Below are 18,204 nucleotides of genomic sequence, written 5' to 3'. Positions count from 1 at the left end.
AAGTCGCTGAATTTATTATCTGGCTTTCATTGTTAAGTTTCACTACCAATTTTCAATAAAAGATTCTTTATTGCCAACAATATGCTAGATCCTCCTCTAGATGTTGGGAATAGAGTTATTAAACATAGATGCAAATTCTTCTTTAGAAAGCAATTGCAATTTAGAATAACAATGGCAGACAAATAGGCTTTAGAGGTGACTGTAATCAGAAGTGTGTATAGGTCTTTGAAGTGCACAGATGTGGATAATGAGAGGTTGATAATGTTGGCATGGTTAAAGGTGGAGAGAAAGACATTAAAATAAAAATAGTTCCAAAGGAATACTCCCAAATCATAATTTTAGATTTTTGAGTTTTAATAATTTACTTATTTCATGAATCTTGTGATCTCAGAACATTAAAACAGTGTGCTTCACATACAGAAAACTGTGTATTTTTTAAGGAAAGCCAGGGGAGGATTATAAGTTACTAGAGTGGAAGAAGGCTCCTCCTGTAGTTCATTCCAGCTATCAAAGACTAGCAAAGACTGAATGGGCCAATGACTGCATCTTTCCACAATCAATCTTCAGACTTCAATAGCACAGCCATTTGAAGAGTTCTAGAGAATGATGCATATACAATTCAGATTAAGTTACCTCAGAGAAGACGCTAAAGTCAATATTTTTATAAGATGTCTTTATTCAGAATGCTCTTGGAAAGCAGACTCAGGCAAGAAGGGAGCAAGACTGAATACAGGAAGAAATCAAGGCACTGGACCTCTCAGTGGAGGCATCTGCCACCACTGTAGGGAGGTCATGGTCTCTTCTTGTGATTAGAGAATCGGTCCTTTTTACTGACACCCATCAATCACTGGGTGCTACTCTTTCCCACAAAGGGAGAACCACACAATGAGGCAATCTCCAAAGAGGGTAACAGCCAAAAATGCTCTTCTGGTGTATTCTCAACATGTATGAAATAAATACATTATTTGGGGAAGAGTATATAGACCTACACCACAGCACTCTAATAATAATCATAGTTTAATGATGTTTCAAGGTGCACTTGTACTAGCAAGCTCCAAGTATTTGCTTGCATTAATTAATTTGACTCATTGATTAATCATCTACTGAAGTGGACGTTGGGGGGAAGTTCCTAATTGCATAGTTTTACAAAAGTACTAAATGTTAGACCTTCATTTAGAATCATCATGTATGATTCCACAAGCAGCTTTGACTCTGTATTTTTACCGACTCATGTGTTTGTGAAAGAATGTGTACAACTTCTAGGTCTTGTCCTCAAAGGAAAAACATCAATCACTCCCCACTTCCCATTCCTCTCTCTTGTTTACTGCATTAATATTGAGATACTATGAAATAGAGGGGATTCCTTTGAGCCATCAAGGTAGAAGAAAGAGGCAAGTTAAAAATGATAGAACAAGAAAGAAAGAAGGAAGAGGAAGAGGGGGATGAGGAGGAGGAGGAGGAAGAGGAGGAGGAAGAGGAGGAGGAGGAGAAACAGCAGCTAGACAAAAAATGAACTTTTATATCTGCTGAGTTTATTTCAGTTTCTTATGGTTTAACTTTAGTAATTTAGAGATAATGACCCATAACCTCTAAAAGTGGTGCCAAAGTGCTTGGAATAAGATATATATCCCTTGTTATGCTTGCCTATGTTGATACAATGTATCCAAATATGAACTGAATGAAAGGAGGAATAAGATGCAATAACAAAAGTTGGAGTCCACAAAATGAAACTATTCACAAAGGGCCAATTATGGATTTCAAATGGTGTGGAAATAGCTAGAAAAATGCATGGGGAAGCAAGAGTAGAAATGATATGAAACTCTTGGGAACAATTAGGAAGTCACAATGTCCCAGAAGAGGGTGATATGGCACAGGGAGAGTGGTGGTTCAGCTGGGACAGGGACATGGAAAGGAAGGGAGAGTACATTGTTATTAAGTATCAAGAGGAGAGAGGGAATGAAACAGAGCGCTGGCCTGAGGACACTGAGAGCTGTGACTGACTGGCGTTCTCTGTTAATCGCAGAATTCACACTGTGTCAACAAATCCACGTCTTCACCAAGTCCTTGCACCATGGCATTTATTTTCCAGCCAGCATCAATAACAGAACAAGGACAACCATGCCTCATGGTGAGCCTCGCCTTTTGAAGAAGACAAACTCACACACATCCATTCTCATTCTTTAATGATTCTTTTTCTATCCTTCTAGAATAACAACAACTGGAAAGGCAACAAGGGCATTAACTGGCTTTAGACTGTTCACACTGGTCCCGACAAGAGCAGGTGGTAGTGTGCCTGTATCTGTAAGGGATGGTTCTGCCGTCAGAACAGTCAAGTGTAATGTCCCTGAACTCATAGTTTTCCTCACGGCAGCAAGAGCAGGAATTCTCCAATTGAAAGGTCTCATAATTGTACCTAAAAGAGAGGAATTCAGTGAGAAACGCTTCAAAATATTTGCAAACGCTACATATCCTGACACCAATGCTTGCATTCTAATGGCTTCCCTAAATGGCTTAACTCTGCTCTTCTTCTAGATCTTGAATCCCTTCCAGCTACAAAAAAATTCTGATGCAGATCAGTGACAACCGGCACTTGAGATGAAAACGAGATTAGAAGAAAGAGTTGTAGCTGCATAATGGGAACATTAGGGTGCAAAAATGTAAATAAGGGATTTTTAAATCAATACCAAGTTATAATTATTCTCACGACATTAATCTCATGTAAACTTTTATATTAAAAATCATATAGTGCCATTGTAAAATTCAACTTTAAAATGACTTGAGTAATGCCATTCCTTTATTTTCACAGCAGGATAAGCATCTTTAGAAAATGGCCTAAGAATAACCTAAGGCTAAAATGCTTACTTCTGGCCCTTGGATCTTAGGATTTTATATATTTTTCATTGTGTCCTAATCAGGCAGTTCATGCATGACAAACTGAGTGAATGCAGAGTACACATTCCCAGGGTAACTCACTTGACGGTCCTTTTGCACTCTCCTACGCATCTTGCCATCTCGACCCTCTTCCTGCAACCGTTGTACTTAACGGTCACGTTCACAGGGGTAGTCCTGCAGTCATTCTTACCTAAAGCAAAGAGCAAACCAGACCAAGGATGGAGATTTAACATTTTGACAATCACGAGGCGTTGTCCTTTATCTTAACCAATGGGAAAAGATGTGTCAGCTACTTCCCCATGCTATGAAGGGGGCCATCCACCTCAGTCCCCACTGTGAAGAAAGAGGGGCCAAGGGCAGTCAGAGCAGAGAGAGGAGGATGAGCTATTGCTGACAAGCATTTTCTTATTGTGGATTACATAACCTTGTTTTCGACTACACAGATTTACAACACAGATTGCTGGTGTTAGGATAGAAAAGAAGTCTGTTGTTTTGTTGTTGTTGTTGTTGTTGTTTTTATGGGTTTTTTTACACAAGAATAAAATAATATTCTCTTTTAAATATAACTGGTCATTATTTTTTTCCAATCTACTGACAATAAATAACTGTAACACCCTTTGCATGCATATCGGTTGGCAGCTTACATTGTGACCTAGATTTCTGTATTTTAACATACCTGGTCAAACCTTCTACTAATGATCTGTCACTCTGTCTTAAGGAAACCTTCTCAACCACTTAGATATTTTTCTATATACAGAAGTCAACTTACATTTGTAGCAACATTTATTTGAATCGTAGATTCTCTCTTCCTGCAGGAACAAAAGATTGGAAATATTTAATACTGAATGAATTATGACATTTCTTAATATTGTAGGGAAATGAAAAGAGATAAACATGCTGACATCAGCTCTAGGGCTAGGCAAGTGCAGAAGGAGCTGAATTTGGTAATAAACAGGAGACTGAGTGTTTAAGATGGAGACTTCGCAATGACAGGAAGAAAAGACAGAAGGATATGCAAATATGACAGAAAACAAATGATGCTTCACTTTCTTCAAAGGAAAAATTCTGTAACACAACACCACACGCCACCGGCTTCTTTCACTCAAGATCTGCACTTAAACTTTGTTTCAAATCCAAACCTTCCTAACTCTTAAGGTGAGAGACAAATAAACTACTGAAATAGAGTATTAGAATTCTAAGATAATGGTTTAAGCTTATGTTATAAATTACAGATTCAGAAAGAAATGTTGTAACTTAATAGTAAACATTAGATAATTTTAAAACAACATATATTGAATGTGTTGGCACAAGCTATAACCATTTGAGAAGAGGGAACTTCATTTAAAAAAAAAAAAAAAGTCCCAACTTGATTGGCCTATAGGAAAGCCTGTGGGCATTTTTCTTGATAAATGATTAATATAGGAAGGCCCAACTGACTGTAAGCAGTGCCACCCCTGGGCTGGGGGTCCTGGGGTATATAAGAAAGCAGCCTGGGGAAACCATTAGAAGAAAGCTATTAAGCAGCAACCTTCCATGGCCTCTGTATCAGCTCCTGCCTTCATATTCCTGCCTTCATATTCCTGCCTTGAGTTCCTCCTGTCCTGACTGCCCTAGTGATGGAGTGTGACCTGACAGTGTAAGATTAATAATCCCATTCCTCTCCAAATTGCTTCTGATCATGGGACTCACCCCAGTAATAGAAACTAAAATACGGAGGCTGAGAAATATAAATAGTACAGATATGTGTCATTTTAGAGAATTTGAATTTTTATAGGAAGCAATTAATTTTCCATGAGCTTTTATTGAAAAATATGTGTTTTTTAGTTTTGTTCATAAAATAATGAGGGGGATTTGGCTCAATAGTTAAAGAATGCTTGTTGCATAATATAATAATAATGATAATAATTTTCATTATTATTATTTATTGTTGTTTTCAAAAAGATTAAAATTTTAATTAAGCATTATCAAATACTTTTCATGATCTCACATCCCTTTTATATTCAGAACCTCTTATTCTTTAATTATTATTGTTTTATATATATGTGAATATATAAAATATATTTATAAATATGTATTTACATATTTAAATTTATACAGACACAGACAGACAGACAGAGACAGAAATTTTTTTGTTCTTGTGGAGGTCCCCTTTCCCCCAGTGTACATGGTAGCTACACAATTCACCATTCACATTCCATTTCCAGGGGATTCTACACCTTCTGACCTCTGAGTGTATAAAGCACACACATGGTGCACATACACACATACAGGTAAACACTCAGACACAAAAGTAAAAGAAATACAAAATATAGCTCATTTTTTATAATAACCTACTTTTAGAATAGCATTAAGCGAAGCGGGGCACATGCCTTTAATCCCAGCACTTGGGAGACAGAGGCAGGAGGATTTCTGAGTTCGAGGCCAGCCTGGTCTACAAAGTGAGTTCCAGAACAGCTATGGCTATACAGAGAAACCCTGTCTCAAAAAACAAAAACAAACAAACAAACAAAAAGCAGGAATAGAATTAAGCTAAGTTTTATAGGGCTGGAAAAATAAAAGCCTGTTTTGGTTTGAAGAATATAGTCAACAAAAGCTGACATTTCTGGAATCACATGTCTCTTGATATGTGGATTTGTATAACTATCCAAGAAACTAACCACAAACTTATAGCTTTTGGCCAACAGCCAACTTTTTCCAAGAAGCAGGAGGGAGAAAATGGTCTGAGTTGAGCTTGAGAGGTGGCCTTACATATTAAAACCATGACTTACTTCTGCACACCATGTTTGCTTTGGGCAGTCCTGAACCACGGCCACCAAGCCTGTGGGGTTGCAGGTGTAGGAGAGGCATGGGTTGCTTGGGTCATCAAAGGATGAACCAATCTGCAAGTTAAGTGGGGGAGGGGGAGAGAAGAGAAAGTTATTTGCCTTGAGATATAATTGAACTTAGCTATTTAAAACTTTTTTAAAAAGAGAAAGAGTGAATGAAATTTCTGATTTTAGTATCTGTGAAGCGACGCTTTCAGTGGTCAAGTAAACAGTTAAGGAACGGTGGTTCACATATCTTCAACTTCAGTGAATAAATCAAAATTCTCCACTGGGGACATAGAATGCATCAAGATTCTCTATCTTCAAAACAAAACTCACGATAGTCACTGGTATATATCTAAGGAAATTCTTCAAGAAAGGATGTTTTATGGTAAGCAAGAAGTTCACCAATTTTTGTGCTCCATCCTTCAAGAAAAATAAGATATCTAAGTTGGAAAAAATGACACAGAAGTGATTTATTGAATTAAGACTCCTGGGTCCACAAGATGTCTTGGTACATGAAAGCCCTTGGTGAAAGATGGATGGATAACTTGAGTTGGAGCCTAGCAATCCACTGTAGGAAGAGAGAATTGATGCTTAAAAGATACCCATAGCCATCACACATGTGCCATTGTACATGCTCCTATACTAATAACATACAAAAGTTTCAAATGAGGACTAACAGGGGCTGCGGAGATGGCTCAGTGGTTAAAAGTACTGGCTGCTCTTCCAGAGGACCAGTGTTGGGTTCCCAACACCCACACGGAGGCTCAACATCTACATATATCTCAGCTCCAGGAAATTCAGTTCCCTCTTCTGCCCTTTGAGGACATCAGGAACTCACACGGTACACATGCATAGATGCAGACCAAATACTTATATAGATACATAAAAATAAATAAATCTAAGGTAAAGCTAATGTCAATTACTCCCAAAATGGCTTACTTCTATGTTTGTCAAAGCTCTTTGAACTATTCTGTAATTAACTTCTGCCCAACCTTCAAAGTACAGACTGAGAAGTCATGTTTAATTTAGACCAGTGGCACTCAAATTTCCTAATGCTGCAACCCTTTAATACAGTTAGTTCCTGATGTTTTGGTGACTCCCAAATATAAAATTATTTTCACTGCTACTTTATAACTGTAATTTTGCTACTATTATGAATCACGATATAAATATTTGATATGCAGAATATCTGATATACAACCCCTGTCAGAGGGTCATATTATCCCCAGAGGAGTTGCAACTCACAGGTTGAGAATCTCTGATTTAGAGCCTTAGGCCATAGAATCTCCAATAAAGTGAAATTTTATAATTTACAGAGTCACACCTACTTTGGACTTGGAATGTTGCAAAGATCAGACTGAAAATTGAGCTTGGCTATTGATTTGTGCAAGTAGAACTGCCTCATGCATCCCTCCCCCCCCCCCCCCCCCCCCGTGTGTTTCTTAGCATGCTTCGTCTATTTTGGTTTGAGTTTTAAGTATGTAGGGGCCACACAAGCTGAGAGTGTTGATATCAGTTTGGGAATCATCTGACATCCCCGAAAGTTAAGCCCTGCCCTAACTGTGAGCTCAGTGGCCCAGCCCCAGCCTGATATAGGCTAAGCTCCTTCGTGGGTGGAGCCCTTGAGATTTCTTGTTTGATTTCTGACAGTTTGGCCATCTGATCTTTCTAGTTGTAATTACACTTGAACTCTGTTCATTGATTTGAGTGTTGCGCAGTATGTCTTCTCCATCTGGCAAGACCCTGGGGAAATTCTGTTCAGAGATTGACTGCTGGCTCGTTTAATGATCTGGTGCACCGCCTCCTTTGGAAGGGGCAGTTTGTGTTGCTTTTTATGTGAGGCGTTTTATGTAAATCGTGTGGGCAGAGAAACACTTATCCTTGGACTTTAACAAAGTGTTTTTAAAATCCTTTTTAAGCATTATACACTGAACCACCCTCCCCCCCCCCCGGTGTGGCTTAGCATTGCATCTAGTCCTATGATTACATAAATAAAATAGAGATAAAAAGCCTTACCGCATAATCAGTATTGTTAAATAAACATGTTCTTGGTTCTGAAAAACAAATATAATATGCTCCTTTATTATTTATGAAGTAGTAATTGTAGATGAGATCATACTTATGAACCAATTATGCTTTTCTGAGAATAGCACCGTTGCCCTTGAACCTATTTATGCTCTTAATGTCTCTTGATTCAGGTTTTTCTTTATTACAATTATAAGTTTTAAGAAGAACCAATTTGGTTTTATTTAATGTCATGTGTGACATATTAGCTCAGAAATACCCCCTTGAATGTCTAAGTGGGCAAACAACGTGTGTATTTAGTTCATCTGGTGTGTTACAGACACATACCACAGTGGCCAATCTCACAGCAGGAATCATTCGATTTAAACTTCCTTAGTTTCTCTCCATGTTTGCACGTGGGTGGAGAAGGACACTCTTTAGGTTTGCAATCTACAACCTGTTCTTCAGTACAGGTACACTGATGGCAATTTGATATCCATACGTCCCCAGGCTGCAGATAAAAACCATGTTTAGACTTTTTTCACCAAGAGCTAGAAAGGAAATTTAGATTAAGAGAGACCAGAACTGCATGCTTACAGATTTCTCTTCTCCCAGTGGACCATGACACACTGTGAACAGAAAGTGATAAGTTCTAATTAAAGTCTGCAAATTACAACCACTTGCAATTTATAGATGACCAGCAGGGGGCGCTCCTGTGATTTTAAAGGTATACTTATGGCGATTGGGGGTATCCACAGTCAGATCAATCACACCTACCTGCTCCCAGCAAAATGCTTTGTGTGTGTGTGTGTGTGTGTGTGTGTGTGTGTGTGTGTGTGTGTACACTATACTGCTCACTGTCATATAAACTGCTTCCTGTCTCTGCAATCCAATAGGTACTAAGATATTATCATTGGCAAATCCAAAGAGCCGAATTTCCTTAATCATTTGAATTCCCTGTCATAAGTGCCATTAACTTTCACATGCAAAAAAAAAAAAAAGTGACTTATTCTTTATATTGAACATTCGGAAAACTCTGTCCATACTCAAAGCTCTTCTTACTTCTCTCGCTTTGTCTCTAGTCTTTCAATGGGACTTTTACTCCATGACATCCAACACTGAGGGGAGGCTCTCAGACTTCTAAGGCGTTTGAGACCATCAACACTCATGAGCAAGGACACTGCTCTGTCTCTAGGAATACAGATCTGCAAGAACCTCCCACATAAATGGATGTGACAGACTGTCTTCTTGCCTTGGGCACAGACTTCTCTTGTAGAGTAAATTGTTCCTAGGAGCCCTGCTCCTTAATTGCAGTCTGTCATTCAGAGTACCTACAAGTCCTCTTCTCTCGCCCTCACTTTAAATCTTTCCTTTCTTTACTCTTGGCGAATCCACCTCCTCCTCATCCATCCAGCAACTCAACTGCTGAGATTCCTTTCTGGTCTAGTCAGTTCCTTACACCACAGCCACAGCAGTTTTCCTAACGTCTAATTATCTAATTGTGTTCTGTTTTAAATGCTAGTCATCTTTTAAAATCAATGCTTTATTCTGGTTTCCAAGCCTCCCATATTAAAGCTACATTCTTACTCAGCTCAGCCCTCTAAGTTATTAGCTCTGTGATAGTCTACTTATTGCCATAACATTCCACTTCTACAACTTACATTCTCCACAGAATGCATATTTACCCCCTTAGAATGAATTTTACTGACTGCCATAATGAAAACGGTATTTTTAAAATCTTTTCTTTCCCACTAAATAAAGTAAAAACTATTTCTTTATTGATTGCTCACTGCAAAATACATTATATTATCTTAGAAGTAGTGGAAATTCAATAAAGTTCTCAGGAGTTATTAAACTCAGGCACACCTGCAATTTTCTCCCAGAACAATGTCCCCAAAAGCTGTATGGGAGAGTTTGTTAAATGATCGCCGTTAAGAGAGCAGTGCCATTAAGTACCTTTGATCAAGATAGGTAAATTTATGAAAGAGCTGGCAAGAGAACTGATATGTATTGCCTGGCTGCATTTGTTTGTGGACAAGAAAATAACTATTATACATTGTTTGACAAGTAAAAGGCAGTTTCATGCACTTAGCTTATTCTGAAACATGCTGTGGCCTGTCAAATCCTGGAGTGACTGCAGATACCAAATGTACAAGAAGAACAACCACTGTAGAACTGCTCTGGAGTCAGGGGCACTCACCTGGGGTTGGTGGGAGTGAGTCTGGACACACTGTGAAAACAGAACACAGGTTAGCCTCTGAAGGTTTGGGAATGGTGTCATGGTGTTGGAGAAATGACTGATTCCTATAATGCTGAAACAATTGGCTATACAGCCAGGCTCACACAGATCACCTGTCTTCTTGCTCTGTACTGTTATGGCATTTGACATCCAACTATTGTAAGGCATTTCCTTTAGAATTCAAAATTTAATATAGAAAATAAAAATAAAGTTGCATTGTAATTTTTCTTGGAAAAGAACACTGATGAGTTAGGCCCATGAGTAAAGAGAAGGATGGTCTCATGACATGGGAATATAATTATAGTAACATAGTTTTGATCTGAAGAACATTTATCTTCTTTTCTACTTCTTGAAATGCATTAATTTTGTTCCATCCCTCCCTGATGCTTTAAGCAGATAAGATGCATGTAGCCCATTGAGTTTCTCTACTTCACAGATATGGGCTGGACATATTTTTGAAATTCTAATTTCAAATTTTAATTAAAAATTGCTCAGGGTCAAATTTGTACTGTTATCCTACCCTGCCAAAAGGAAAAAAAAACTGGCCTAGGATAGGGTACTTATAAATTTAACATTTCTACATGTTTACCTGAGGTAAACAGCTGTTACCAAAAACTGAAAATAAAATTATAAGATATGTGAGAATTTGGAAGATTAAATGCCTCTAACTCTTTGTCTTTGTTAATGCAATCTAGGATATATTCTGATTATATATATATATAATCAGAATAATCATCCTTTAATTTCCACCCTGATAACAGAGGCGCTTTCTCTAAGCCATGCCATTCTCCTGATAAAATTAAGAGGAGGTCTCATTTGTTGTGAGGATGAAGCTACCTTTAAATTTGGAGCTCAAATCTTTCCAAAACTCTTCTGCATTTCCTAATCTCCCTCCTTGGCCCTCATACTTGCATTGCCAGGGGCAGGTTCCTGTCTTCCCCCTGCATCTTCATGTCTCTGTTTTCATGGTTGGTAGAAATTTGCTGCCAAACTAAACCCTTTCCATTCTGGTGCCTTCACTCATGACTATCAACTACAGAATCACAATATTCATATATATTTTTGAATGATCAACAAAGAAATAATAACAACAATATCTGTGCCTAGAATTCCCTATGCCCCCACTACAAAGGTTGCAGCATGGCAATCACTGTCTCTTATTGATGCTTCTGCTTCTTACGTATGCTACAAAGCCCTTCTTCCCATTTTAGGTACAGGAAATGCCAGCAGTCCATGAAGGAATTGGAGGTCTTCTCATACTGACCTGTTTTATTCTCAGTGTTTTGACTTTCTGCTGCTTTTGCAGAGGTTTCTAGGGCAAAGAGGATGACAATACAGTGCTTTACTCACACTAATCACAATTCAGATCATGTCTCTCTGTGCTCACTTCAGTTATAACAGATTCACAGGCAAGGAGGACCCCATGTGGAAGAGATAAATTTTGCAGGATTCATTTGATTCCCCTGGATCTCTCCATATTACCTGGCTGGGATATGTTGGGGCTGGTTGTGACTCCAGGTGCTACCGAGGTAGAAGCTGCAAAGAAAAGGAAATATAGATGATTCCAGGATCGACACCCTCCATAACCTTCTTTTTGGGAATCTCAGACTGTCAGGTATGGTGATACAGCCAAGAATCTCAGAGCTTGGTGGGCTGAGATAGAATTAAAAGTCTGAGACCAGTGTAAAGTACATAGTGAGACCCTACTTCAAAATGCTGTAGCGTTCTCAGGCTGCGTGCTATGTCTTAGAAGTCAGGTGAAAGCCTTTGTGCTCAAATGGCTTCCAAGCTGTGTGATAAAAGAAAGTTTTCCTTCTTCCTGGCCCCCATTTTGGCCTGTTTTCTTCCCAGAAAACCTCAATTCAGCTCCTTAGGAATGAAGCCACAGAAAGCTCTGATGGGCAATACAACCAAGATTCATTTGTTGGTCCTCCATTTCCAGACTGAAAAACCATAGCAATGCTTACCCACTCCAAAGAACAGAATGGATTTGAATAAATTCACGTTTCTTATCTTCGATAAGGGACCCTTCTTATACCATTTTTCTCTCATCTGCCATCTACTACAGAGATTGGCTGTCTTCATCTGTAATCTACTACAGACCCTGAAGAGCCACCAACCACTCTAAAACTCTAAAGTCTCAAAACACGAGTCACTCACTAGTTGCTGTTCTAACTCCAGTGTGTTCTCCAACTTCTAAAAGTTATAGCCTCTGAACAGAGATGGGGCAGAGCTTGGGATGTGAACATTTGGAAATTGTGCAGCCTTGTGAATTTACACACATTCCCTAGGAAAGGCATCAGCCTCTGCAGGTCAGAGACAAAATTTCCCAATTGTATTCATGAATCATGCATGCAGGAACTCCCTGGGGCTACATGGGTACCAGTAGTCACTCCTGCGGTGACTGAAATCATAGAAAGATGGGTCTAATCTATCAAGCCCTCAAGCCTAAAATTAGGATTTGAGTTTAGAATAAATGTATGTGTTTCTTGAGTCAATTTTCTTGCTTCTACTGATGCATTATTCATGATACCTGTTACACCATTTACTCTAAATATATAAAGGCAGTTCACATGGAATAATGTGTGGTCATCCAGGCAATTTGTACTCAAAGATAGAGCTGGGGGAAAATTCTCCCAAAGACATCACATCACACAATGTAAAATGAAGGGTAAAGCCATTAACTGCCTAGCTGAACGGCAGCATCTGAAGTTCTGGCACTTCTCTGACAACTTGTTGTCTCCATGTGGACAGAGCAAAGCAAAGGAGTCCAGAACCATGACTAGTGAAAGTTTGCTGTGCATTTGTGGCACCCCATTACTAAACTCCTCCTGTTAAGTCATTGGTTTCCCTATGTTGGGACCACCAGATGCTAAATATAGTCATGCAAGAGATACCCATGGTATCTGACATAAAGTGGGAAGGAATAATGATCACAGTAAACCTCCATTATCATCTTAAAGTAGTGGTTCTCAAACTTCCTGATGCCATGACAGTTCTTCATGTTATGGTGATTCCTCCAACCACAAAATCATTTCATTGTTACTTTATAACTGTAAGGTTGCTGCTGTTGTGTATCACAATATAAATATCTAACATGTAGGTTTTCTGATATGCCATCCCTGTGAAAGGTCGTTCAATCCCCAAAGGGGTCAAGGCCGACAGGTTGAGAACCACTGTCCAGAGAGAATAGCTAGCAATGGCATATCATCTCGTTGGTAACATTTTTATGCATTTAACTGAAACAGAACTCTTTGAGCTTGTACTCCCTCCAACTGATGTAGTGATTCCTGAAATGACAAATGGAAAAAAGAAAACTTATTGCACATTCCATCTAGTTTTCAGCGAGCAACCTATGTGAGGACCCCTAATGTCTGCCTAAAGTGACTCCAAGCCAAGTCTCAAATGGAGACGATGTTGATCCTCCTGCAGCTCCTAAAAGAGCACTTCCCTTATGTCCGTGAAATAAAACGGAACTGTCATTTTTCATCAACCAAAAATCATACACCTGGCATTTATTCCCACCTGGGACACTGGTGTCACTGACTTCCGTGGAAGTTGTGGCTTCTGAAAGAAACAGACAAAAAGATGGGGATTTGGAAAGGCGATCACCTACGTAGAGCCATGCACCCTCCTCTCAGAACGGTTCGCTCACCTTGGCTGGAATTTCCAGAGTCCCTGGTCACGCTCACAGCTGCACTGGTGGAACCTGGGACAAGAAGGCATGGGATCAACACGGAGGCTGTTCTTCCCTGGCACAATCAAGGGATATAGCGAGAGCTTTCATTCAGGACTCTGCTGAGCAACTCTGGGAGGTGTCGTTCAGAATCTGCTTTGTTAACCTGGCAATTCTTTGAACATGTGCTTTCATTGGCCTTTCTGTTCCTGGATTAAGGTCCCCCACACACACATCCCAATTGTTTAATAAATCTGTATTCCTACTGCTTAGTCACAAGAATCATACCAAATTAAATGAAGGCATTTCCTAAGAAGCTTGTGTGGTAATAAACTTACCAGACAAACCTGACAGAATCTTCACCCTGATGGCAGACTGGGACATGAGTATCATCTCTAAAGAAATAAAAGCCTTCGTCTTCTTTATTTAGTAATATCTTCTATGTCTTTGTGGTTTTAAGACTAGAAGTTTCCATAGAACATATTGCTCCTTTGGTAAATTTACAGAAGACATCTCCTAGTAGAGTCACTTGAGTGGAGTTTTGTCATAAGGAAAATCACCCATATTACCTCCAGGGAGTGTATCCCATGATGTTCTATCAATTGGTCATTGAAGCACCAACCTAAGAAATGCTAATGTGTTTGAGTGGCACAGTATTGACACCATATGTTGTACATCTGATATAACTTTGTCCTATGTCCCAATAGTTTGACAAATATCAGAAACTAGACGTTGGGGAGAGTTTTAAGGAGTTTCTTGAAAATGAGCCTGATGCCTGTGATCGCTTCCACTTTGGGGAGTCCTACTTTCTCCCAGAGTAGTGGTGGCTTTTGAGAGGGGTGAAGTCAAGATAGGCAGCTGGGAATCTCCCCCCCCCAACCCCGTAGAGGGAGCCATTGAAGATATGCTGGCAGCTTATTACCTCATCTGTGTGACATCCAGGTCCAACCCCAGTGCTGGCTAATTAACAAAGGACCTCAAATCATCACACTGATTGATGTTACTCTTCCACCGACCTGCCTGGAGAAGAACCCGAGGGTATGTCTTCCCAAGGCCCCCTCACAGCTTCCTGATGAGTTAAGAGTCATATATATGCCCAATGACCCACATCAACAAAGTGATCAAGATGGTAACGCTCCCATCTGAAGCCCACCCCTAAAATTCCATCTATGATGGGATAGAGGACAAGGAGGCCTTCTCCCAAATTCAACTGTCACTACCCCAGTTGCCTGGCCTCTTGATGCTGCAGTAATGCCTATCACGGTATAAGAAACAAAAAAATAAAATAAAATAAAATTCTTATTGTGCCATGAACATGAGCCAAATCTTAATATAATGATTGTTCAGGGAAAAAAAATTATATGAGCCAGGTGTGACGGCACATGCCTGCAATGCCAGCACTTCGGAAGCAGAGATCAGACTGGTTTACATAATTAGTTCTAGGCACAGTGAGACTTTTGTCTCAAAAATCCAAACACAATAAACACATAAACCCCCAAACTTTTGCATAGGGTAGGATGCCTTCCAGGATTGAAACTGTTTCTTCTTTCTCTCACACTTTAGCAGTGTGTGTGTGACAACTGAGACAATTCTCACGATGATTGTACAAACAGCCCATCTTTTGGGTGGCTAGGAGACAAGCTGCTGCTGAGAGGACTTTTCCAGAATATGTTCAGCTGAAGGAAAATAACTGAAGTACTACGAACTACTCTGCAGGAAAACATCCCTACCACCGAGCAAGCACATCAATCAAATTGTAAAGCCCACACCTAGCTGTGGGAACTTCCAGGCCTTACCTGCTGTGGTTGTGCTCTCTTGGGGGCCACTATTATTGGCTGAAGTTGTAGGCTCTGGAGGAGGAAAATGAAGGATGGTGAGGTTCAAGAATTTGGTTGGGGAAGGGAAGAATTGTGTTGATATGTTATCAGAGCACACAGCCTAACTATATGATGAGCTTAGATAGCTATTACCTCGTTTGAATGCATTTGTGTGGGAAGCCATAGGTATAACGGGTACTTCCTTAGAGGACCAATAGCATATTAGCCATATTAAAGAAGGTGTGTGGATCTGACCCATCAGAGGGCCTTTGGTCAAACCACTGCCTCTGAAGGAATGAACCGTCTCACTCTGCCCCTTCCCATGCATCACTGGGGTTCCCTCTTCATCGAGCACACTGAAGATGAGAGCTGACTTCTCCCTCACCTGATAAGGCATGGGTGCCTGCTCTGACGGTGTGTAAGGAAGAAACAGATCATCTTTCTGAACTGTACGCACCAATTACATGTGCGCAATCAATTAAAATGCTTTGATTTCAGCTGTTGAAAACAAAATGCCTTAACTCTGAAATTCTCAAATAATATTTAATCCGTGTTGTGTAACTTCACACTCTGAGCTGTAGCTTCTCCAAGTGAAACCACCGTGGTATGTTTTAAATAAGAAACAGGCTACAAAACGATACATTGTTTCATCACATTAAAGTCATTTGAGTATCGTCTTCTTGAGTGGTTCTGTCTTCATCCTTGGGCTGCACTATTAAGCAGAATACTCAAGGATGTCTCTCCTGGAATTGGGCTCATTGCAGCATCTAGTAACTAGAGGGGGAGGAAAACCAGGAGAAAACTAGAGTGTTCACTGTTTGTATGTACTTTTTGAGAGAAAAAAATGTAAATTGTGTGTAATAATTACGGTCCTGATATACAGATACTGGTCAATAGGGTGGCACTCTCAATCCATAGCTGCTGGGGAATTCTTGGGCAAGCCTGCAGGCTGGATCCACAGGGAAAATGCCTCCCTTTCCTCAGCTAACCTCCTCACTCATGTTTACTACAGCCATCGGAAGAAGGGCTTGGTTGTTCTTTATTTTTAAGAAATATCATGGACTAAGAGCTCACCTGTTAGAACCCCATGAGTGGTTGCATTGCTTCTTGGGGAAGTTGTAGCCACTGAGAGAGAAAGCAAAGAAAGGAGTAACGACTGGGGTCTAGAAAAGCATACACTGTACTTCTATGCAAAACGTCATGCCCACATCTGGGGTCTATTTCCATAATTCCCTGTATTAGATCCCACTGGCTCTTCAGTTTCCAAAGAGATTGCAATGGTGGCACCTAAAGCAAGGACACAATTTTGCTCCTGACTTCCATTATGTATCTGTCTAGCACTGATAAATATCACAGTTCTACAAGGTCACTGCTGAGACCTGTCAGGCTAGAAGCTGTGCCATGCAGTTATTCTATATTAAGTCAACTGAGGTAGTTCTCAGCTGTAATGCCATTTGCTTTGAATATGTGCGGTCATTAGTTTGGACTCACGCCCACCTAGAACAATGGCTCTCAACCTTTCTAATGATGCAACCCTTACTGCTGTTTCTCATGTTTTGGAAATCCGCAATCATAAAATGATATTGTCACCATTTCATAACTGTAATTTTGCTGCTGTAATGAATTAGAATGCAAATATTTTTGGAGAGAGATGTTTGTCAAAGGGATCGCAGCCCACAGGTTGAGAACCGCTGGTGCAGCAGACACCTTGGTGAGCTTGGGGCAATAAAGGAGACGATATAACATTTTTCTTCATCATTTTCTTATCAATACAGCTTATTAAATAGTGTATTTTTAGAAGATTTGAAGGAGTTACTAGGAGGGAAGATACAAGCCCCTGTCCTGTGGTTACTTCATGTTTTACTGTTTCATTGACTCGTCCGGGAGTTGTGGCCTCTGAGATGACAAAAGATGAAATAGATTATTGGTAAGGACTTAAGGGCAACAAAAAACTAGTCTTCTTTCAAAAAATCAAAGGAAGCATCCACTGATGGGAGGGCACATAAAACACTCATGTCCTATCATTGGCTCCTCTGTGTTAGAGCTGTGTGGGGCAACAGTGGTGGCAGGGATAAGCCCTGTGGTGCCTGAGACACAGAAGGGACTGGAAGACTCACTCTTCAGAAGTCTACAGATTCCTATTTAGTCCCCTTCCTCTTGCACCTGCAAAGATGGTACATTCTCCACTGATTATTCCAATTAAAAAGCCATCAAAGAGAAATCAGCTTCTCAACTTAAGACAGTATTCCTAACAGTCTTCAAGAGAGAGGCAGGTAGCTTTCTCCCATATACACTTACCTACTGCCCAGAAGCAGAAGGCAGTGAGTTAGTAGGTGTGCAGAGAATGTTGAGAATGTTAAATATCATACTGCTTTGGGGACATAGAAACCTTTGTATAGGAATGTTTCTAAGGTATACTTATGTTATCTCTACTTCAGGATAGAGATCCTGTGAATATTTTTATATACAGGAAAAATCCTGCAGAACAATTGGATCACCCACTCAATTTCAATAGAAACTATTGGTAGATTCTTTAAAAATTAAATGTCAAAATGTGGGGTTTTTTTTCCCTGAGATGCACAGTTGCTGAATAATTGCAGTATTCTGCAGGATAACTACTTCTAGATATGTCATTGAAATGTTCCAGAGAGGTCAGAGGAAATTCAGCCACCACACACACACACACACACACACACACACACACACACACACACATATCATGGGTAGCTCATCCCCAGCTGCCACAAATGCAGTTCTAGCACTGTC

The 18,204-nt window shown here is 39.9% G+C and overlaps 1 protein-coding gene across 1 annotated transcript in view; it reads right to left on the bottom strand.

Annotated features, from left to right (window-relative positions):
- Window positions 1-2,238: 2,238 nt before the first annotated feature.
- Window positions 2,239-18,204, bottom strand: part of LOC110310088 (mucin-19-like) — a 97,665-nt gene continuing 81,699 nt past the window's right edge. The window contains exons 34-42 of the mRNA XM_021182790.1: window positions 11,428-11,481; window positions 9,907-9,936; window positions 8,304-8,335; window positions 8,055-8,217; window positions 7,719-7,756; window positions 5,661-5,771; window positions 3,662-3,701; window positions 2,974-3,082; window positions 2,239-2,413 (exon numbers count right to left, since the gene is read on the bottom strand). Coding sequence (XP_021038449.1) covers window positions 2,239-2,413; window positions 2,974-3,082; window positions 3,662-3,701; window positions 5,661-5,771; window positions 7,719-7,756; window positions 8,055-8,217; window positions 8,304-8,335; window positions 9,907-9,936; window positions 11,428-11,481 — 752 coding nt within the window. The remainder of the gene's footprint in view (window positions 2,414-2,973; window positions 3,083-3,661; window positions 3,702-5,660; window positions 5,772-7,718; window positions 7,757-8,054; window positions 8,218-8,303; window positions 8,336-9,906; window positions 9,937-11,427; window positions 11,482-18,204) is intronic.

This window comes from Mus caroli, chromosome 15 (genome assembly GCF_900094665.2).
Source record: "Mus caroli chromosome 15, CAROLI_EIJ_v1.1, whole genome shotgun sequence".
Lineage (NCBI taxonomy): Eukaryota > Metazoa > Chordata > Mammalia > Rodentia > Muridae > Mus > Mus caroli.
Note: the sequence above shows the minus strand (reverse complement) of the source record. Positions and strands in the feature narration are given on the sequence as shown.